Source organism: Triturus cristatus, chromosome 3_1, assembly GCF_964204655.1.
Source record: "Triturus cristatus chromosome 3_1, aTriCri1.1, whole genome shotgun sequence".
NCBI classification, from domain to species: domain Eukaryota; kingdom Metazoa; phylum Chordata; class Amphibia; order Caudata; family Salamandridae; genus Triturus; species Triturus cristatus.
In genome coordinates, this window is record NC_140583.1 from 68186200 (window position 1) to 68204547 (window position 18348).

An 18348-nucleotide genomic window follows, 5' to 3' on the forward strand; every position below is an offset into this window, starting at 1 on the left:
TGCTTATTTATGGAAGGGTTGCTAAGCTATGATACTCAGTGCGGAGTTGGGGGGGGATTTATGACTCGGCCTCATATTCTGGGCTGCATGCGCTAGTTAAAAAGAACAAGCTCAAACAGACGCTGTGAGAAAGCCCGAGGCGTGGTAACGCGTCGCAAGTTGGCACGTGCACATCTGCAGTCCTCCTGCTGTCTGCATCGTGAACCACTCCCAGGAGCTCGGCGAGACAGGAGACTTCTAAGGCCCATGTTGTAATGCACCGCGGCGCTTTACTAACCTGCATTTTTCTGTCCCATCTTGCACAGAACAGGAGAGTCACTGCACCGACACTGGGCCCCCGCAGCAGCACACGAGGCGTGGTAACGCGTCGCAAGTTGGCACGTGCACATCTGCAGTCCTCGGACTTGTTCAGCAAGGAAGCACGAAGCGTGTAAACGCGGCGCAAGCTGCTGCGTGCACATCTCCTGTCCTTGGAGTTGTGCTAATGCCGCCGTACGCATGCACAACTGCAGTCCTTTCTGCGCGTGCACATGTCCTGTCCCCCTTCCGAGGCAAGTCGACAACAATAGATCTCGCTAACGACAGCGCTTTGCGCTGCGTCGCTAGGCGAGACCTAAAAATGAGCCACAAAAAGCGCACAAATCTCCGGCCAGGCCATCTACTGATGCTGATGGCAAGCAGTCACAGTCAGCAACAGGTCCTGAGAGTGCACTAAATCCAGACTCCACAGACAGATGCGGTGTGAAAAGAAGAGGTATTCGAGAACCAACACCTATGGCAACATGATCTCTCATTCGGGGGCCCTATCCCTACGCACTAAAAGACAGAAAAATATTACTTGTAATAATTGTTAAAAATAAATTGTACAAGACAGCAACTCTAGGTGCAACTTGACGGGCATGGAAAGAAAAGTTTTCTGAGAGCCAGGGTCGCATCAAACGCACAAAAGGTGACGGGAGGATGCTTGCATTAAGTTTAATCACTTGTTATCACTCAGGGTAGCATTCCAAACCACTGTTCTTTTGCCCACCATACCACCTCAGATTAGACCCAGCCATATGCAAATCAGTCTTGACCCTGCTCTTGGTGTCAGACAGTTCCTCTCAGTAACGGAACACAAGCAACTCAAGACCGGTGTCACTCTTATTGAGGCTCTTCAATCAGATGTAGCTTGGTTCCAGTGGCACAGTGAGCAAGGGAGCCACGTCTGGGCATTCCCATGGTCATTTAGGTCAGCCCATCACAATCACAAATGTGATGGAAGAATGCATGCAATAAAACTAATTCACTGGCAATCGCTCTGGGTAGCATTCCAACCCATCGTTCTACTGTCCACCGTGTCACCTCAGATGCTAATCAGTCTTGACCCTGCTCCAACAGGACATTACAGCCAGAACTGCCAAGCTTATATTTTAATAAAGAGACATGTTACAAGACAATGACAGGAACAAACGGAGAAATTAGCGATACCTTTCAGGGGAAAAAAAAAAGAAGAAAATATTTAGCCAAGTCCAAAGATCTAAGTCTAAATAGGCAACAGCATGTACAGAGACCCTTATTGTGTGGAGGAAAAGAACATGAACTGGCTAACTGAACCTAAAGGGCTTGCGGAGACAGCACAGCTCTAAGATGATGCAGGTTCAGATTTTCTCCATACAAAAGTGCAATACCATTGGCACCAGCTTCTGATCTGTTCTTTAATGGGAGGTTTGAGTATTCCCCTCCCCGCCCCCTAACCTCAGGTATTTCATGTTGCAGGATACAGCATTTTAAATTGGGCATGAAGAAATATATAAGATAGAAAATGTTGACTTTTAGAGGCTTTCATTTTTCAGAAAATCAACATCTGAAAATGTTCTGGGATCGGACACGGGTAGCAATGTTCAACTGAATATAAATAACAAACACGCATTGGCATAGCCAATAGGTCTCGCCTTTGGGACCTTTCAAGTATTTAGATATGCAGCACAATATCCTTGGTGCAACAAAATTAACTGTTGCATGGTTAAACACGTATAAGGTAGTGTACTGTATAGATACTGCAGTTAGCTACTGCTTCCTTGCATTATCCCATCGACTGACCTGTATATGCTGTCTCCCAAGGTGAGTCTGGAATAGGACTTTAAAGACATATTTTACTCCACTCACATCTCTGCCGACACAAATGGTGTATAATGAAAAAACCCTGACGTATCAGACAGACTGGAACGGTAGGTCCTGTCCTCTTATGAGCATGGCTTTGTGCGAGTCCTTCATTGAATAGCCCTGATGATGCTGAGTTTCAGAGGTCAATAATAATTCACCTACAACCTACTGCTCTTAATTTATATTGATAATTAAAGGTCCAGATATCATCCTGGCATTAAACTAAGTTCCCTGACAGCCTGGCTGAATCCCCAGGTCTCTTGGTTAATTCAAACACCAGAAATCTTGACTGCGACTTTGTAAGAGTGGAATTGCAGGCATATGATGGCTTAGAAGAGCAGATACATTAGGACAGACGCTGAATGGAGTCTGGGAACCAAAATAATAGGGTTAGTCAAAGACATAGCCACGCCTTCAAGGCTCCAATAAGAGCGCAATGGATATGCTCGATTCCAAAACGCTTGCATATCATTCTATCAAAAGGACATGTTCCTTACATCTAGGGAGAAAGGTAGTTATCACCCCCTGATTCCTAGATTCCAGAAGTGCCAGGATTTTTGTGCTCATCTTCATTCAAACTGCATATATGTTTTTGATTGTTAAAAAAATCACATGAAAATAAATGAAATACCAGCATTTGTAAAGCGCACAGCTACCTCTAGCGAGCTGTCCCAGCACTGGGGGCCATCGGGAAGATTAAGTGAGCTATTGCCCTGAGTCACATGGTGCTGGGCTAACCTGCCACCGGCAGCGGGGATCGAACCGTGATACCCAGATTCCGGAGTCAGGCACCCTGGCCGCTGCACAACACCTCTTCCACTATGCTTTTAAAGCACATCACTGCCTGGCAAATTACCAATATTGTGCCATAACTTAGTATGACTAAAACGTTTATCACATCCTAACAGTATAAACAAAGATCCTGTGAGATAGTCACTAACCAACAAGGAACTTGGAGGAAAGGCCTAACAAAAGGTGAGTAATTAATCTGGTTAGCTGATTACTAAAACCTCAGCAAACTAGCATTCCCATTCTATGGGAATCAAGACGTTTAGCTCAAATGGATGAAAACCAAATAGCAATGGTAAACAAGCAATGTCATAGCCAATAGGTCTCACCTTTCGGGTCTTTTAATTATTTTGGCAGAGCAATTAACTTTGCCAATGTGTTTAAGCTGTGCTGTTGAGAATTGTGTATGCTGTCCAACAAATAATGTTATTAATTGTTTATATAGTTTTCTTTTTTGGGAAATAAGTAGCAGTGTTATTAGTGTGTTGAAAGCAAACCAGTATTTAAAGTAAGCGCGTAAATGCGGATTAGTGCAGCTGAAGAAGTGAACACAGGACAATGGTGTAAACAACGTGTTCCAGACTACCACATATGGGACAACCAGTGTGCGTGTTTGTAAAAATCCTGAATCCGAATATAAAATAATTTTTTTGAAATGCTCAAATCTGACCACTGTAATGTGTGTTTAAAATGTGACCATGTAAACAGTTCTGTTTTGGATGTCATTGTTTAAAAATGTGAAGCTTTTCCTGCATAAAAGATTTTGTGTTAAAATCTAAACGGAATTGCAGCACAGTTTCAACTTAAATTAAGGAGGATGTCTCGGTATGGCTTGTTCTCTCCTGGCGCCCGTGGTTTGTGTACTTGTAACACTTGCAAATGCCAAGCCATTAATCAAGCCGGATGGCTCTGTCTGGCTTCGAGCCCAGTGGCGCCTGTTGTCTGTTCCCTCCTTAGCATTAGTAAATGCAGTATTTGAAGAGAAGTGCTTTTAGCTACAATTAAACGCTCCGTATTTAATCTGTAAGATTTGTGTTTTTTTAACGTTAGTAGTGAAATTTTCAAATAATGCATTTCTACAAGTACAGGGTTTGACCTAGCGTGAAAGAAACGTTTCCAAGTGTTTCCTTACGTTTAAGGCTGAAACTCTTCCGTGCAGTAAGGGAGGGGGAGGAGCGGGTGAGAGAGGGGGAGGAAAGACGGCCATGCGAGGAATGCTAGAAACCAGGATAGCAGCTGTGCGCGTGCACGCCTTCACAAACGCAAGCTGGAGGCCTGAAAAAAGCCACCAGGTTAGCACTTCCAAAACCCGCTTACTAAAACTCTCGCCAGAGCAGCGCTATAAGCGCTGGCTCAGGCGAGACCTAAAAAACAGCGAAAGGGAAACAATAAAAGAGTCAACGTGGCTTATGTGGGAGAAAACCTTTACACGGTGCTCACTGAGTGGAGAATAAAGTGCCTCGTTATTAGTGCACATTTGCCCTTCAGAGAAAATGACAACATTTTGCTTTCATTTTCTTCTCGAATGTGGCACTTTATCTTTATAGTAAGCTCTCTACTGAGTGCAATCATGCCTCCCAGGCAAATATACTCTGTACAAGAGAAACCTTCGAGCAGCATTGCAGACGCCCTGATAATCAGTGGGCGATTGATGTTAGCTGAAGTGATCAGCCAGCAGGAGTCTGCTGTTATGTCTATAGAAAAGAAATACAGACACAGTAATAAAACAGCCACACAGGCTGCCGAAATATATCCTGTGAAGAATAACCTAAATGAGTACTGATGGGTAACATTACAGCTAGGTAAACTTCCTGTTTTAAAGACGAAGAGGCACGTACTCTGGAGATACGCATAGTTTCTCATGATTTGACTTTATCACATGCTCCTTTGTTTCACATTTCAGACAGGACTTGTTATATAATGCTGCACGGAGCAGAGCGTTCCATACTAAAATCCTATCATGTGCTATATCTAAGCATGCCACTAACAACTTTCCATTTATATAACCAAGGAGCGGGGTGTTATACAATCCTCATCACTATGTCCTTGTGGTCACATACTTGTATTCTGTTTGCACATACTTCCAAATCTTAAAGACAGGTTAAAAATGGCAGTGATCCTCGGAGGTGATTTCAAGGTTAATGTTGAGGACAGCAAGCAGACGGAAATATGGACTTCATTGGCTACTATTTTCATGAACATCTGGATGGTTTTCATTATGAACGGTCTATAAGACAGAGGGACGCTCCAATAAACCAATCATATTTGGGGTCCAAGGGTCTAACAATCATGATTACAGACCCAATTCATGTTATTTTATAAAACTTACAGAGCAGGTCCAAAAGGACATTAAAAGAAAGTTTGGGCTGTAGTTGTGTCATATGGAAGTCAAGAGATCCTTAACACCTGGTCTTTAGGCCGATATGCACATTTATGGGCATTAAAACAAAATGGGCTACACCAGCAGTCAGAGCTGTGGTCGAAGTGCGATCTGGGAAATTACTACAGCTAAGAAATTGAAAAAAGGGTAGGTCCGAAGGGGTCTCTCTGATTTAGGTTAAGTGATAGAACATTCAAATTAGTGTATCTAACCGACAGACAAGATGAAATAGGCAAATCTACATCACAAAGCACCAAAACTGCAAATGTTTTAAAGAAGACCCACAGAAAGCATAGACTGCTCACGTGCATTGAACATGTTCCTGTGATACAACATAGACGGTGGCGATACTGCATAAACAACCCCTGCACCCCCAGGATGTTTACATTATGTCACACCGAAATATTAGCAATACTATTCTAGTTTTTTCTGCATTTAAAATACATCAGTCAGTACATTGTGTAAAATGAAGTTGGTGGTGCGGTGGGGGGGTGAGGGTAGGTTCCACTCCACACCCCCAGCCATTTGGGCGAGTGGTAAGGGCCAAAAGAGGGCAAGTGTAGTGATAAAGTCCACGCAGGTAGGTGTGGTTCAAGAAGATTTATTCAGGTTAGTTACAAGATCAGTAATCCAGCCGTAGTTCACCCCCACCAGTAGCGCTCAGCGTGCTCAGCCCTTCTCCAACTGTGGTGTCCAAAGACCAACATTCTATATTACATCATTCTTACAGTGTTCCACTGGTGGAGCAATGGATGACAAACTACAATATAGCTAGGATATAACATATCCTCTTTTCTCCCAAAAGAGAAAACAGAAAAGAACACCATAGTAAACTAGAAAGCAAACAGAAGCTAGATGAGCAGAAAAGAGTAGAGAGAACCAGAGAGAGACAAGAACAGCAATAGAGGAAACAATGGAAATATGAAAAACAGATGAAGATAATCCATTAACCATCATTCCTACTCTATATAACAGAAGAAAAGAAAAAGAAAGAGAAAAAAACCATCAATGACTACCCTCTGCACACCCACTGGCCAGGTAAGTATGCGAGAAGGCAACCCAAATAAGGAGGAAACAAGACGACAGAGAAGAAGAGGAAAGTACTCATACTTCTCCATAAAATTTAGAAGAATTAATCAAAAATAGAGAACACCACTGGGCTATAGTATTGAAAACGAAGCAAGAAGCAATAAAAAAAACAAACGCCCAGTGTAACGTAACCCATGCACTATGGTGACTGAAACCATACACCCGCCAAGGGTAAAAATGTGCTTGTGCATGGGCAACCTCGAGTGGAGGTAAAGAAATGTGCACTGTTGCAATAAAAAAACATAACCCACACTAGACACCTTAAGTAAGGTAAGAATGTGCACTTTAGTGAAGGTATGAGTCATGTAATGTAATGTCCGTGTAAGGACGGACCTCGACTGGAGGTCATATGTTATGCACAAGAGAATGGGAGAGACCCAACAGACACACCTCCGGCGAGGTCAAGAGATTGTGCATTGTAGATGCAGGACAACAGACAAACCTCGTGGAGAGGTCAATGTTGTGCACAAGAGTAGCGGGAATACAACCCACGTGAAACACCCTGTGAAGAGGTGAAAACATTGTGCACTGTTCCGAATGGGTGAAGGACCCATGAACAAAACCCTAGACACCCTAAATAGGGTGACAAGACAAAAAAAAAACAACGACCCTGGGTGAGAGTCTGTTGTTGTGCACTGTAGTGATAGTGAGAATATGAGGACTGAAACCTAGATGCAAAAAAAGAAAAACACGCACTGTAACAAACGGGACAAAACTCCAACACCTTTTGAAGGTTCAGAAATTGTGCACGATGTGAGATAACTGCAAAATTAGACTATTACATAGCAATGTACACATGACATGATATGTCTTGAAAATACACAATACGGTTTTTGAACATGCAAAACAAAATCACAAAACATCACTGCCAAAGGTGTGCCTGTCACCGTGATCCAATGAGAGAGGCGTCCATAGAAGGTAAACAGGACATTGTGGAAACAGCTCCAGAAGACTTGCCACATGAAATTACTTTTCAGGGGATGTAGTGCCCACTGAAGACCGGAGGATACTTGGGCTTACCATGAACAAAGTACTTTGCAGCAGACACCATGTCAGATTGAATTTTGAAAAACGAATGAGCCTGAGGAGAACTCACCACACGATCTGGAAATGGAGTACAGTGTCCATGTCTTGACCCCATAATGAAGAGCTTGTCTCCTGTCGTAAACTCAAGAAAACGTGACAGAGATCGAGCAGGAGACTTCTTGAAGAAAAACTTTATTGAAATGACAGACGTCGTGATTGGCACAGAGAGATGTTGCAGATGAGAAACACGTCAACCTCAAGATGGCGTCACGTAAGAGGACGCAATGCTGGGTGGCAGCAGGCACGTCGGTGGAGCCAAACGTCCCGCAGCAGGACCATGTTGCGTAGAAGACAAAAGACAAGCTGACGTAGAACAATATGACCAAACATGCCGTAGAGGTCCCGTATGATGCAGGTGAGCGTGCGCGTCTACCAAGTGACTCGTGCATCAATTTTAAAAAATTGCGGGTCAGTTAAACTGGCATCAAGTTAAAATGAATAGAAATTAAATTGTATTTACATGTGGCACCCAGCCAAAGCGTCGGCGATATTGTAGGCAGGAGACAGTTACATGAAAAGTGAAACTTGTCACAGAACAGACTGTTTGAGATGCTGTAGGAACAGCAGGCAGAGACTTGAGCTGCGTAGAGTGTGGAACTGGCACTTTTGCATAGAGGGTGACCGATGGGAGGTCACTGGTGGGGCTGATATGTGCCAGTAGTTGAGTAAATGCAGCTGTAGATTGAGGAGTTGATTCAACTTGAGAGAAAGTTCTCTGATACTCAAGTCTTGAAATTGAAGGCCTTTAGAGGTAGCACACGCAGATTCTTTGCTTCAACTCGTCGCCATAAAATTGTAGTGATCAAGTCCACGCAGGTAAGTGTGGTTCAAGAAGATTTATTCAGGTTAGTTACAAGATCAGTAATACAGCTGTAGTTCACCCACACCAGGAGCACCCAGCATGGTGCTCAGCCCTTCTCCAACTGTGGTTTCCAGAGACCAACATTCTATATTACATCATTCTTCCAGTGTTCCACTGGTTGAGCAATGGATGACAAACTACAATATAGCTAGGATATAACAGCAAGTCAGGGATTGGTAAAGGGCGGAAGTAGGGCAAGGGTAGGTAACATTTAGAGGCAAGGCAGAGCTCTGAACTACCACTTTCTTTTACGCACGTGTCATGAGCCGTACATACAGTAGGTGTTGCCTAGTTGGTGTACCGCATTGTTTAATTTTCATTAGGTTTGCATTTGATGAGATAGGTGCATACAAGTGGGGATTTCTGTACTTTCACTGATGAAGAGGTGCGCGGTGGGGGCAGCTGGGTTGTTTAAGGATGCATTCATAGATGGTCTCGTAACGTTACTGGTCAGGTGATCAGCTCGGGGGAGAGAGGGGACGAGAGTCTGGGGCAGTTGTGAAATAGCTATGGAGAGGTTAGACATCATTTTGGTTCAAAAGTGTTGTACCGGTGTTTTGGAGCAAGGAAGCTGGTAAAACAGAAGTTGTTGGGTGGGCGCAAGTAGGGGCGATTATGGGCAGGGAACCAATGGACAGGTAAGGCCAAAATAAAGCATGTGCAGGGTTGTATAGTGTGAAATACACACCTACTTCATTAAAGTAGCCTTTTTCAAACTGCATGAGGTGTCTTTCTTGCCTTGCCCAAAGGTTTTTGAGGCTTCTGCATTTTCAAAAAAATGTAGGCGCAAGAATGGCATGCAAAACATAACCACGGTGCCACACTGCACATGCAGAAGCTACTGCATTTGCCGATGGGGGTTAGGAAGCATCATTGCTTCTACTTAAGGCCTTGCAAGCATTTCCAAAATACAAAATGACATGAACCCCTCCCCAAAGTTTGAAGGAAGATTTGTAGCAGCACTTTTTTATATTTCCCAAATTACGCTCAAGTTGCAAAAAACGATTTAGTTGCAAAAAAAAAAAAAAAAAAAAAACAATTTTACACAAATCAACAGGCCAATAAAAAGATTACTCTTTCTGCTATTAAGACTCTCTCCAAACTGCCCCAGTTGTATGTCAAGCTTTGTTTCCATGCAGAATGGACAAAGCGCCCTCGTTTGTCTTCCAAAAAGCCGCTGACACCGGCAGTGTGCTCGCAATGCCTCTTTAACTGTGCTGCACTCCCACCAACCCCTGGGTGATGACATGGGGCACATCTAGCTGGGTTGGCCACACTCCGGCGGCGATGCAACCCAACACTCCGCATTCCTCCCTGATGCCCAGCTCCTCAAACTCCATGCTGCTGCTGTACTCCCACGAGAGACACAGTAAAACTCTTCCCACTCCTCTAGACCAAGAAGAAAGACGACTTATCCTACGCTGGACTGCCATCTTTTAGTGGTGCTAATGCCGAAAAACAAAACTTTGCCGACTAGGTTTACCATTCACTACTCTAAACATTTGTAACCAACCATTGAGAAATGCGAAATATTATTTAAGGTTACAACAAAAAGGGTATTTTAGAGCCCTAAAGTGCATGATTTATTTTACAATAAAATAAGTGTTTAAATAAAATGTCTAACATGTCTAACTATTTAAAATTATTCATTTATTTTGGAAAGACAGAATAAACGTTTTAGGTTTATCTATGAATCTTTAGTTGTCTGGTAAATAAACTAACGACAAAAAGCAGCCATGTGGTAGAACAGTCCCTGCGTTACCAAAAGAAGAATGTTTGTCTCTGAATGCGTTTCATCTTTTGTTTTTTAATTTTAAACGAACCCGCGAGACGCACTCTGTGGTGGGGAGGAGCGTTGAAGCGCGAGTAAGCCGAAGAGGTTGAGCAGTTACGCGCACAGTTACGAGCCTCTGCTCGTAACTGTGCGCGTAACCGCACGCTCGAGGCCAGACAAAAGCTGTGGTCGGCTTTTTAAAGCCCACTCACTAAAATGTCTCGCAAGAGCAGCGCATGCGCTGGCTCAGGCGAGACCTAAAAATCACATAATGAAGGGTAGAACAGCATCTTCCTTTTTGAAATTTGGTTACATGTATTACAGTGATATATGGGGCTGTTGCTTCCTACAAACAAGGGAAATTATGGTTCTTAGAAAAATAAATAACGCAGCCTAAAGCCATGCCATGTTCCTCAAGTCCAACACCACAGATATACAATGATGAAGCCCTGTGGTATCACCAATTAAGGTGAATCTGGGATGTTGACATCTCCATGTGTTCTCGTCATCTCTGCCAAACTCAGCGCTGAACGGAACTTCCTGGGGTTTTTACATGATGTCTCTCAAAACACTAAGGAATAATATTCATGGAGTCAAACAGACCCTTTCAGGGTCTTCAGTAGGGGGTAACATACTTCATTTCAATTGTTGAATTGACCATTACATGAAAATCAGAACTTACCTGTCAAGCCCAAATCACGAACCCCATCAAATTAGCTGTGATTATTCTGGCATAAAGTACATACGCTTATTGCAATGCCACCAAAAACAAGGCAATTAAAAGGCTATCACATACATGCACTAGAGATCAGGTACAGGATTTCCTAGAACATGAAAGACTTCAATATACTGTGAATTGCTTGTTGAAGATTCTTCATTGTATCAAAGACTATTATTGTAGACTCGTTTTAACATAAAAAGATGTGGCTTCAAGGACTCTATTTGCAAAGAAGTGGATTGTCGGACTGAAGAAACCTTCCTCACGCCAAATGGTTGAAGACTTGATTTTATATTTTCAGACTCTTATAGCAAAAGTCATGTGCTACAGAATGAACCTCTCAGGAAAAAAAAGGCCAAATTATACTCAGCATTCAATAAATGATAAGTTCAGTATAGTGTTTTTGCCCTCACCCTCTTCTCTTAATTAAATAAATGCTCTTATGTGAAAATATTGTATGTGTCAATTTCGGACAATTATTGTTAAAACGAACTACATAACTAATGCTTGTATAACGCCATAATATTTATCTTCGGTTACTGTACCTAGCAGTACCAGGGTGTGGAGAGACAAGCAGCACAACATACCTTTAAAAGAGCTTCCTGTATATGATGACCAATTTCATCTATGTTTTTTCCTAATCTCCTGGATAAGGAGTTGAAGACTGGATCGTCTTTCGGTAACAAAGGTGATGAGAGATTTACCCGCTCTTGTATACCCTAGGGGAATATAGTAATTATCAGCCCATTTTAATTTGACAAACTTACTATTTTAAAGTCACATTTTAAGAAGAAAACTCATTTACTATAACTGCAACACTTTACAGAAACAGTGGGCTTAAGTGATACAATGCCCAACTAAGCAGCACACCGTATCTATAGTTCACACTTCCACTTGTAAGAAACTGAGTGTAAGTTCCAATGTGTGTGTGCACGCGCGCACACACACACACCACACACAGCAAAAGCGGAGATGTTTGACACTAGGTGGATACTTCGAAGACATTTTACACTGTTTACATTGGTCAAAGTACAAATTCTGAATTGAAGTAGGTGAAAAAAGACAGATGAGAAATGACAGGCAAATGAATCGTTTTGACAGCTAAAACACATACTTAAGTAGCTGCAAATCTTATGAGCTTACTAGTGTTGCTAGTCGTAGCCTAAGAATTGCGAGGACCAGCCACGTTTCATATCTTATATTTCATCTTGTACTACTGCAACAAGAGGGCCTTTTTCAAATAATCAAATGAAATGTTCTCATGAACTAAAACTTTTGTTTATTAGCCACCATGTAGGGTTCTTGAAGACATTAAAAGGAAAATAAATCAAAACACACTGTTTTGCTAAGTTTGAGCAGTCAACAGGAAGAGAACAACCCTTCAGGATCCTTGCATAGCAGCAAGAAAGGAGGTGGCTTAACACTGGTCGGAATGGAGATAGGATCCCACTTTAGAGCTGCTAGGGCAAAAGGTGCAGATTAGCTGTTGTGAAATGTTGGCTGGGAACAGGACAGCGCCTATGCATCAAAAGGCCACCAAAGGCATGCTTCATTCCCATCAGAATGGCTACAGAAACCTTGGGTCATCTCACAACTAGTACACAATAATCTGTAACCAAAAGGTATATTGAATGAGCAATCCCATTTAAAATGTAAACATACAGCAGGTATATCAGCACACAATGTTAAGTGCCCAAACAGGACAGAGTATTGTGGAGGACCCAAACTACACAACCAAAAGAAGGATGCGCACTAAGAAAGCAGGAGGAGGGTGTGAAACTTACCCGCAAGTGTTGAAAGGCATGGATACTGTATGGAAGCTCTACAATGCTTGTGCAGTCTGGTTTCACTAGGTCTGGTGGCAGAGGGGTCCGGGTGTCCAGGTAGTTTTCAGGACTGGAACACAAAAGACAAATACTATTACATTAAAACATATTGGAGAAGCCAACATATGTCTTACTATGGGGTTAAAACTACTCTTTTAGTGCCTTATTAAAAAAACTGCAGTGGACCTTCAGTTACAGAGACCACAGATGGGTTTACAAAGAATTCTTATTTGGCTGGTTATAAAGTAGACAATGAAATGCAGACAGTTAATCCACCACTCAGGCCTAATGGGAAATTAAAGAACTGGTTAGCAAACGCAAGTTATTTTTGCATTCCTAAACTGCCCTGCACAGGTTCAAGATTACAAACTACCAGCACACACTCCACATTCACTCAAAGTGCAAAATCAGTCGTGTTGTTTTCATCTCTTTTTAACATTTTATGTACAGCATAGCTTTCCACGTGAATATTTTGTATGCAATCTTGATCATGTGAAAAATGTGGTCTTACTCTTCACAGGGGCTTCCTGGATAGTAAAGGATGTGAGGGATGAATGAGCCCGATTTATACTGCGCACAGCTACTCAGAACTGTGTCCCAGCGCCAGGCAAAGTAATAGGTGAGGAAGCATGCCAGGCTTACTTTTGAAAGAAAAGCCAAGTTTTTAATTTCTTTTTAAACAGATAGTTTGTCGAAGGTCACGAGGGAGTTTATTCTATGACCAAGGGCCTAAGAAAGAAAATGAATTGCCGCCAGTTTATAAGGCGCAACCTATGAACTGCAGCCAGGTATCTATTCGAGGAACGGAAATTCCTAATTGGGCAGTATCCTTGCGTCCTAGTGGATAGGTATCTTGGGGTGATTTGATTCAGGTTCTGAACATCAGAAGCAAGATACTGAACAAAATTCATTTATTCACTGGAAGCCAATGCAAGGCCCACAAGTGAGAGGAAATATGAGCCCTCATGGAAAGACTGAGCATTAGGCAAACCGCATTTTGTATTACCAGCAGGTTTTAACTAGGCAATGCGGGAGACCTGAAGTGCATTCGCCTAATCCAGCCCAGCCATAATCAAGAACAGAACCACTGGGAAAGAAAGAAGCAGGAATGTTTGGGGTGTGCGTAAAAGACCAAAGCACATTCCTTCCAGCGTATCCATTTGTTTTTAAAAAGCCAACTAATTGTCGACCTTGACCCCAAGTTTTTGACCACATCGACATGCAGACTTGGAGGTCAGACCCTCTCGCCAGTGAATCTGCCAATGCAAGGTGAAATTTCACCCATAACTAAGAACTTCTGTCTTATCTGCATTACACTTTAGTTGGTTCAAGAGCATCCATTGATAAACTGCAGTAAGACATGGTTTGAGGGAATCTGGGGTAATATCTTCACCTCTGTTAAATGAAAAGCCGAGTTTCATCTGCGTGGGAGATAATTTTGACAACAAACGTCTCCACAAAGGAGGCCAGCAGTGTCATATAAATATTGAACATCATAGGGATGAGCCCTGAGGAACTCCTACTGTGATTTATTGTGCCTGAGGAATATGGAAACAGCCAAATGTCCTGGCCCCTATCATCTAGAAATGGCTTCAGCCACTTTTCCTTCAGTGCTGCACCACTGATCCCTATATCCTGTAGGCAACAAAGCAGCCTGAGATGGGGCACAACATCAAAGGCTACTGAGAAGTCTAGCAGGATCCAAAATACTTTCCCCCAGAATTCAGGTTACTTATAACAAGTGCAGACATTTTTTTGAAGAGCTGTTTCTATATTAAACATTGTCCTAACGCCAGACTGGCAGGGGAGTAGTAGTTCATTGGATTCTGAGTAGCCCAACAGCTGCAGATTTATAAATGTTTCCAATACTTTAGGCAGCGCAAAGAGATGGGCCCAAAATTGCCTGGATATTGAGCTCAACAATAGATTTTTAAACAAGAGGTAACATTTTAGCCTGTTTCCAAGTTGAAGGAACTAAGGCTGTTGAGAAGGAATCATTCAACAGTGTATTAACCACCGGACATCAGTCCTCAGAGCTAAAGGAAATGGGGGACGGGGTCCGACTGGGAGTCTGACTTTAGATAGCGGACATAGTGTCTTCCATAGAGAGGGAATTAAAGGAGAGTAACGAACACGACACATTTTTGGGAGCAGTGGTCATAGTGTTTAGACAACCATCGGGTGTCTGTCGCATTCAGGCTGATTTGTATTTCCTGAATTTTACTGTGGAAGAACACAGCCTCTTGTTCACAACATGCAGCAGAGGGATGAAGTGTCTGGGATGAAGTGCCTGAAATGAAGTGTGAACAGAAAGTTTAGTATTCCTGTATAAATAATAGGGTCTGGGGGGGGGGGGGGGGGCGGGGGGGGGAATCAAACAAACACCAATTTTTTCTTGAAAGCAGAATCACAGATTTGTTTTGAATGAGAGTGTTACCTGATATCCTTGCTCTCCAAGGAGATATAGGTGCCATCGTAGAGATCCAGGTCCCCAAGTGGGACTTTAGCCTTGATACAGTCTGGGTCGTCCTTATAATGTCTCTGCTCGAGACCAGTGTCTCGGTCCTCATTTTCCTCAATGTGAATCTTTTGTGCTACCAGCTGCTTCTACAAAAACATCAAACACATAGCAGACATGGAAGACGTGAAGAATATATAGTTGCACTAGTGGCAAAAATAAGGTTGATCATCATGAAATTGAGTTGCAGAGAACTAAATTACAGTATTATGAAGAAATGAATTAAACTTACTTATATCCAATTGCTTTTTACTGTCATAAATGGAAAATTTTAGAAACAGTTGACCAGACATACAAGAAAAAATATATAAAAGTCAGACCGAAAATATTGAAATGTATGGATTCGAGTGTGTTAATATCACTTCTATTGGAAAGACGGTTAAGATTCTTAAAGAGCAAACCATCAACACGGCAACCAACTCAATCATACCAAGAGACTGGTGGTATGAATGGGGACCGCTGTGCTAGAATGCCTATGGACTTTTTATGTATGTTTCCACAGACTAGCAACATGAAAATATATAGCCATCGTGAAAGACCAAACTGGGATTTACAGCACTCAAATGTTATCAACCAATAATTATGTTCTCAATTTATGATGTCACATGTATTCCGATTATTTACAGTAGATGAGCGGAAGTCTTATCTGGATAATTCCAGAAATCTTTACTGGTTGTGTGTTGTTGGATCTGAGACTACACCCTTCCAGTATGGAATGATAAACTAGAAAACGTAATCGATGCGTGGTGTTGAAATATGCAGCTTTTTTTTTTTTAAATGTACTTGTGCATATTGCCTTCAAATAGGTGAATATGCATAGTCAGGAGATCCAAGACTTTAAAGGAACATCTAAAGGCAATGCCATGTTGAAATGGCTTCTAAAGTGACACAAGAGTCCAAAGGGTGTTGTATTAGGTTGAGGGCAATTTCTGGTATCTTGGGAGGCGATACAGACCGTGTGGAAAGTTCTATTTGAGGCACAAATCTTCCCCTTTCCCATCAAAAATCCACCTTTAAGGATTGGACCTGTATATCCTAGAAAGACAGAGGGCAATACAACAAATGCATTTACCATGAACAGCAAGTATAAGGTAAAGTACAATATTTATAAAGATACCCTGATTCTACCATAGATATTGATGAGATTGTAGGCTGTGAACTACTTGTTTTTGTCATCAAGAATGATTATTGTCAAGCATTAACGGGGATTATCTGCTACAGACCACCTGGGGTCTTTAGTGTGCAGCAACTGCTGCTGGAGACGTTTACTAATATGGCCGCCACTCACCGCAATTTGGTGATTTTGGGTGACTTTAATCTTTGGTTTAATAACCCCCAGGATGCAGGTTATGTTAATATTTGTCTGTCTTGCGAAGGCCTTGGCCTTTTTTCCAGTAGGTGTCCAAGGCCACTCACAAGGGAGGGCACTTGCTTGACCTAATTTTTTCAGAGCGTAATCTTTTGTCTATAGGGGAAATTTTGCCCATGGACTGGACAGACCATTTCCTGATTAAATTCTATGTGAACTTTACTACTCAACCATTCAGGTAGCCAACCGTACGTGTGATTTTGTGAGTAGAGATTGGAAGGCTCTCCTGCGTAGGAGGGGCCCTGCTCCGTTGTTTCAGGTGGAAGACTGTTTTTCCGTGGATCTGCCAGTTGAGGAGGACTATGCATCTCTCTGTACGAAAATTCTCGGTTTTGGTTTTATTAGTCCCTTTAAAAACCCACCGCAGTAGGGGCAGACCTTCGGCCCCGTGGTTTAACGATAGTTTAAAAAACATTAAGCTCGAATGTAAGCATGCTGATAGGAGGTGGAGACGAGGTTATCAGGATGAGGATAAGCAGATATGGAAAATAAAGATTGTGGGCTATAAGAAGGCGATTAATAGGGCCAAGGCGGAATATTTTTCCACGCTGATCCGTAACGCCCCTAACAGCTCCAGAAGTATCTTTAACATCCTGAACAGTTTGACCAGCCCAGATTGTTCTAAGAATGCGATACCCCCCTCTCAAGAACTGTGCGAGAACCTGGCTAGGTTCTTTCATGATAAAATTAAAATCATTATTGAGGATTTGGTAGGGGCACATCATCAATCTGAGGTTGTAAATGCTATGACTCTGGGCACTGATGTTATGGTGGTAACTGATTCCGAGGCTTCGGAAGCCATTCTGGAATGTGGGGCTGCTAATCACCTCTCTTAGTTTGAGCCTCTGGAAGAGGAGGACTTTAATAGGCTGGCCTGTGGTATTCCTTCTGGATCTCCTTTAGATCCAGTGCCACATAAAATTTGGAAAGAGTTTAAGACAGAGCTGTTTCCCATTCTCCGTCTGATTTGTAATCAGTCTCTTTCTCACGGAATGGTTCCATCTCAGTGGAAACAAGCACTGGAGACACGCCTATTAGAATAACCTTCTCTTGATCCAGAGTGCCCCAATAATTATAGGCCCATCTCTCCTGCCTTTTCCGGCAAAAATTGTGGAACGAGTGGTGATTAGCACTCTGTCCAAGCATTTGGAACAATATAATTTGCTGGAGGAGGTTGTTTGGTTTTCGAACAGCCCATGGTACAGAGACGGCCCTGGTGACTGTTATGGACGAGCTTCGGAGGCGGGCAGACAGGGGTCAGGCAGCTTTGTTGATTCTGCTTGACCTGTCTGCCGCCTTTGACACGGTTAACCATGGGATCTTGCTGGGAAGACAGAGAGGTGGGGGTGACGGGCTGTGCTCTGAGGTGGTTCCAGTCTTTCTTACTGGGCAGACAGCAAGCAGTGTCTCTCTCCCCGTATCAATCCGCCTATACTAAGATCTTGCATGGCGATCCACAAGGCTCGGCCATTAGCCCCATTTTATTTAATATTTATATGAAACCCCTGACCGCGGTCATCAAACATCATAATATTAACATCGTAAATTATGCTGATGATACGCAGCTGATCCTTTCCCTTGAGGGTATTCAGTCAACTTCACTGGAAGTGTTACATAGCTGCCTGCATGACACGGCACTTTGGCTGCAGGAAAACTCACTGCAATTTAATGCGGGTAAGATGGAGGTGCTCTAGTGCTCCTCGGATAGGATTCCCCCCGTGATGCCCAGCAACTTCTGGCCCATCGATACCTCGACCGCTGTTCGACCAGTAAAGACAGTTTGTTGTCAAAC

General features: G+C 42.7%; 1 protein-coding gene across 1 annotated transcript in view; it reads right to left on the minus strand.

Annotated features, from left to right (window-relative positions):
• The window catches only part of TTC17 (tetratricopeptide repeat domain 17), a 458242-nt gene that overhangs the window by 353061 nt on the left and 86833 nt on the right, over window positions 1-18348 (minus strand). Inside the window, exons 3-5 of the mRNA XM_085643464.1 lie at window positions 15107-15276; window positions 12628-12739; window positions 11431-11562 (exon numbers count right to left, since the gene is read on the minus strand). Coding sequence (XP_085499590.1) covers window positions 11431-11562; window positions 12628-12739; window positions 15107-15276 — 414 coding nt within the window. The remainder of the gene's footprint in view (window positions 1-11430; window positions 11563-12627; window positions 12740-15106; window positions 15277-18348) is intronic.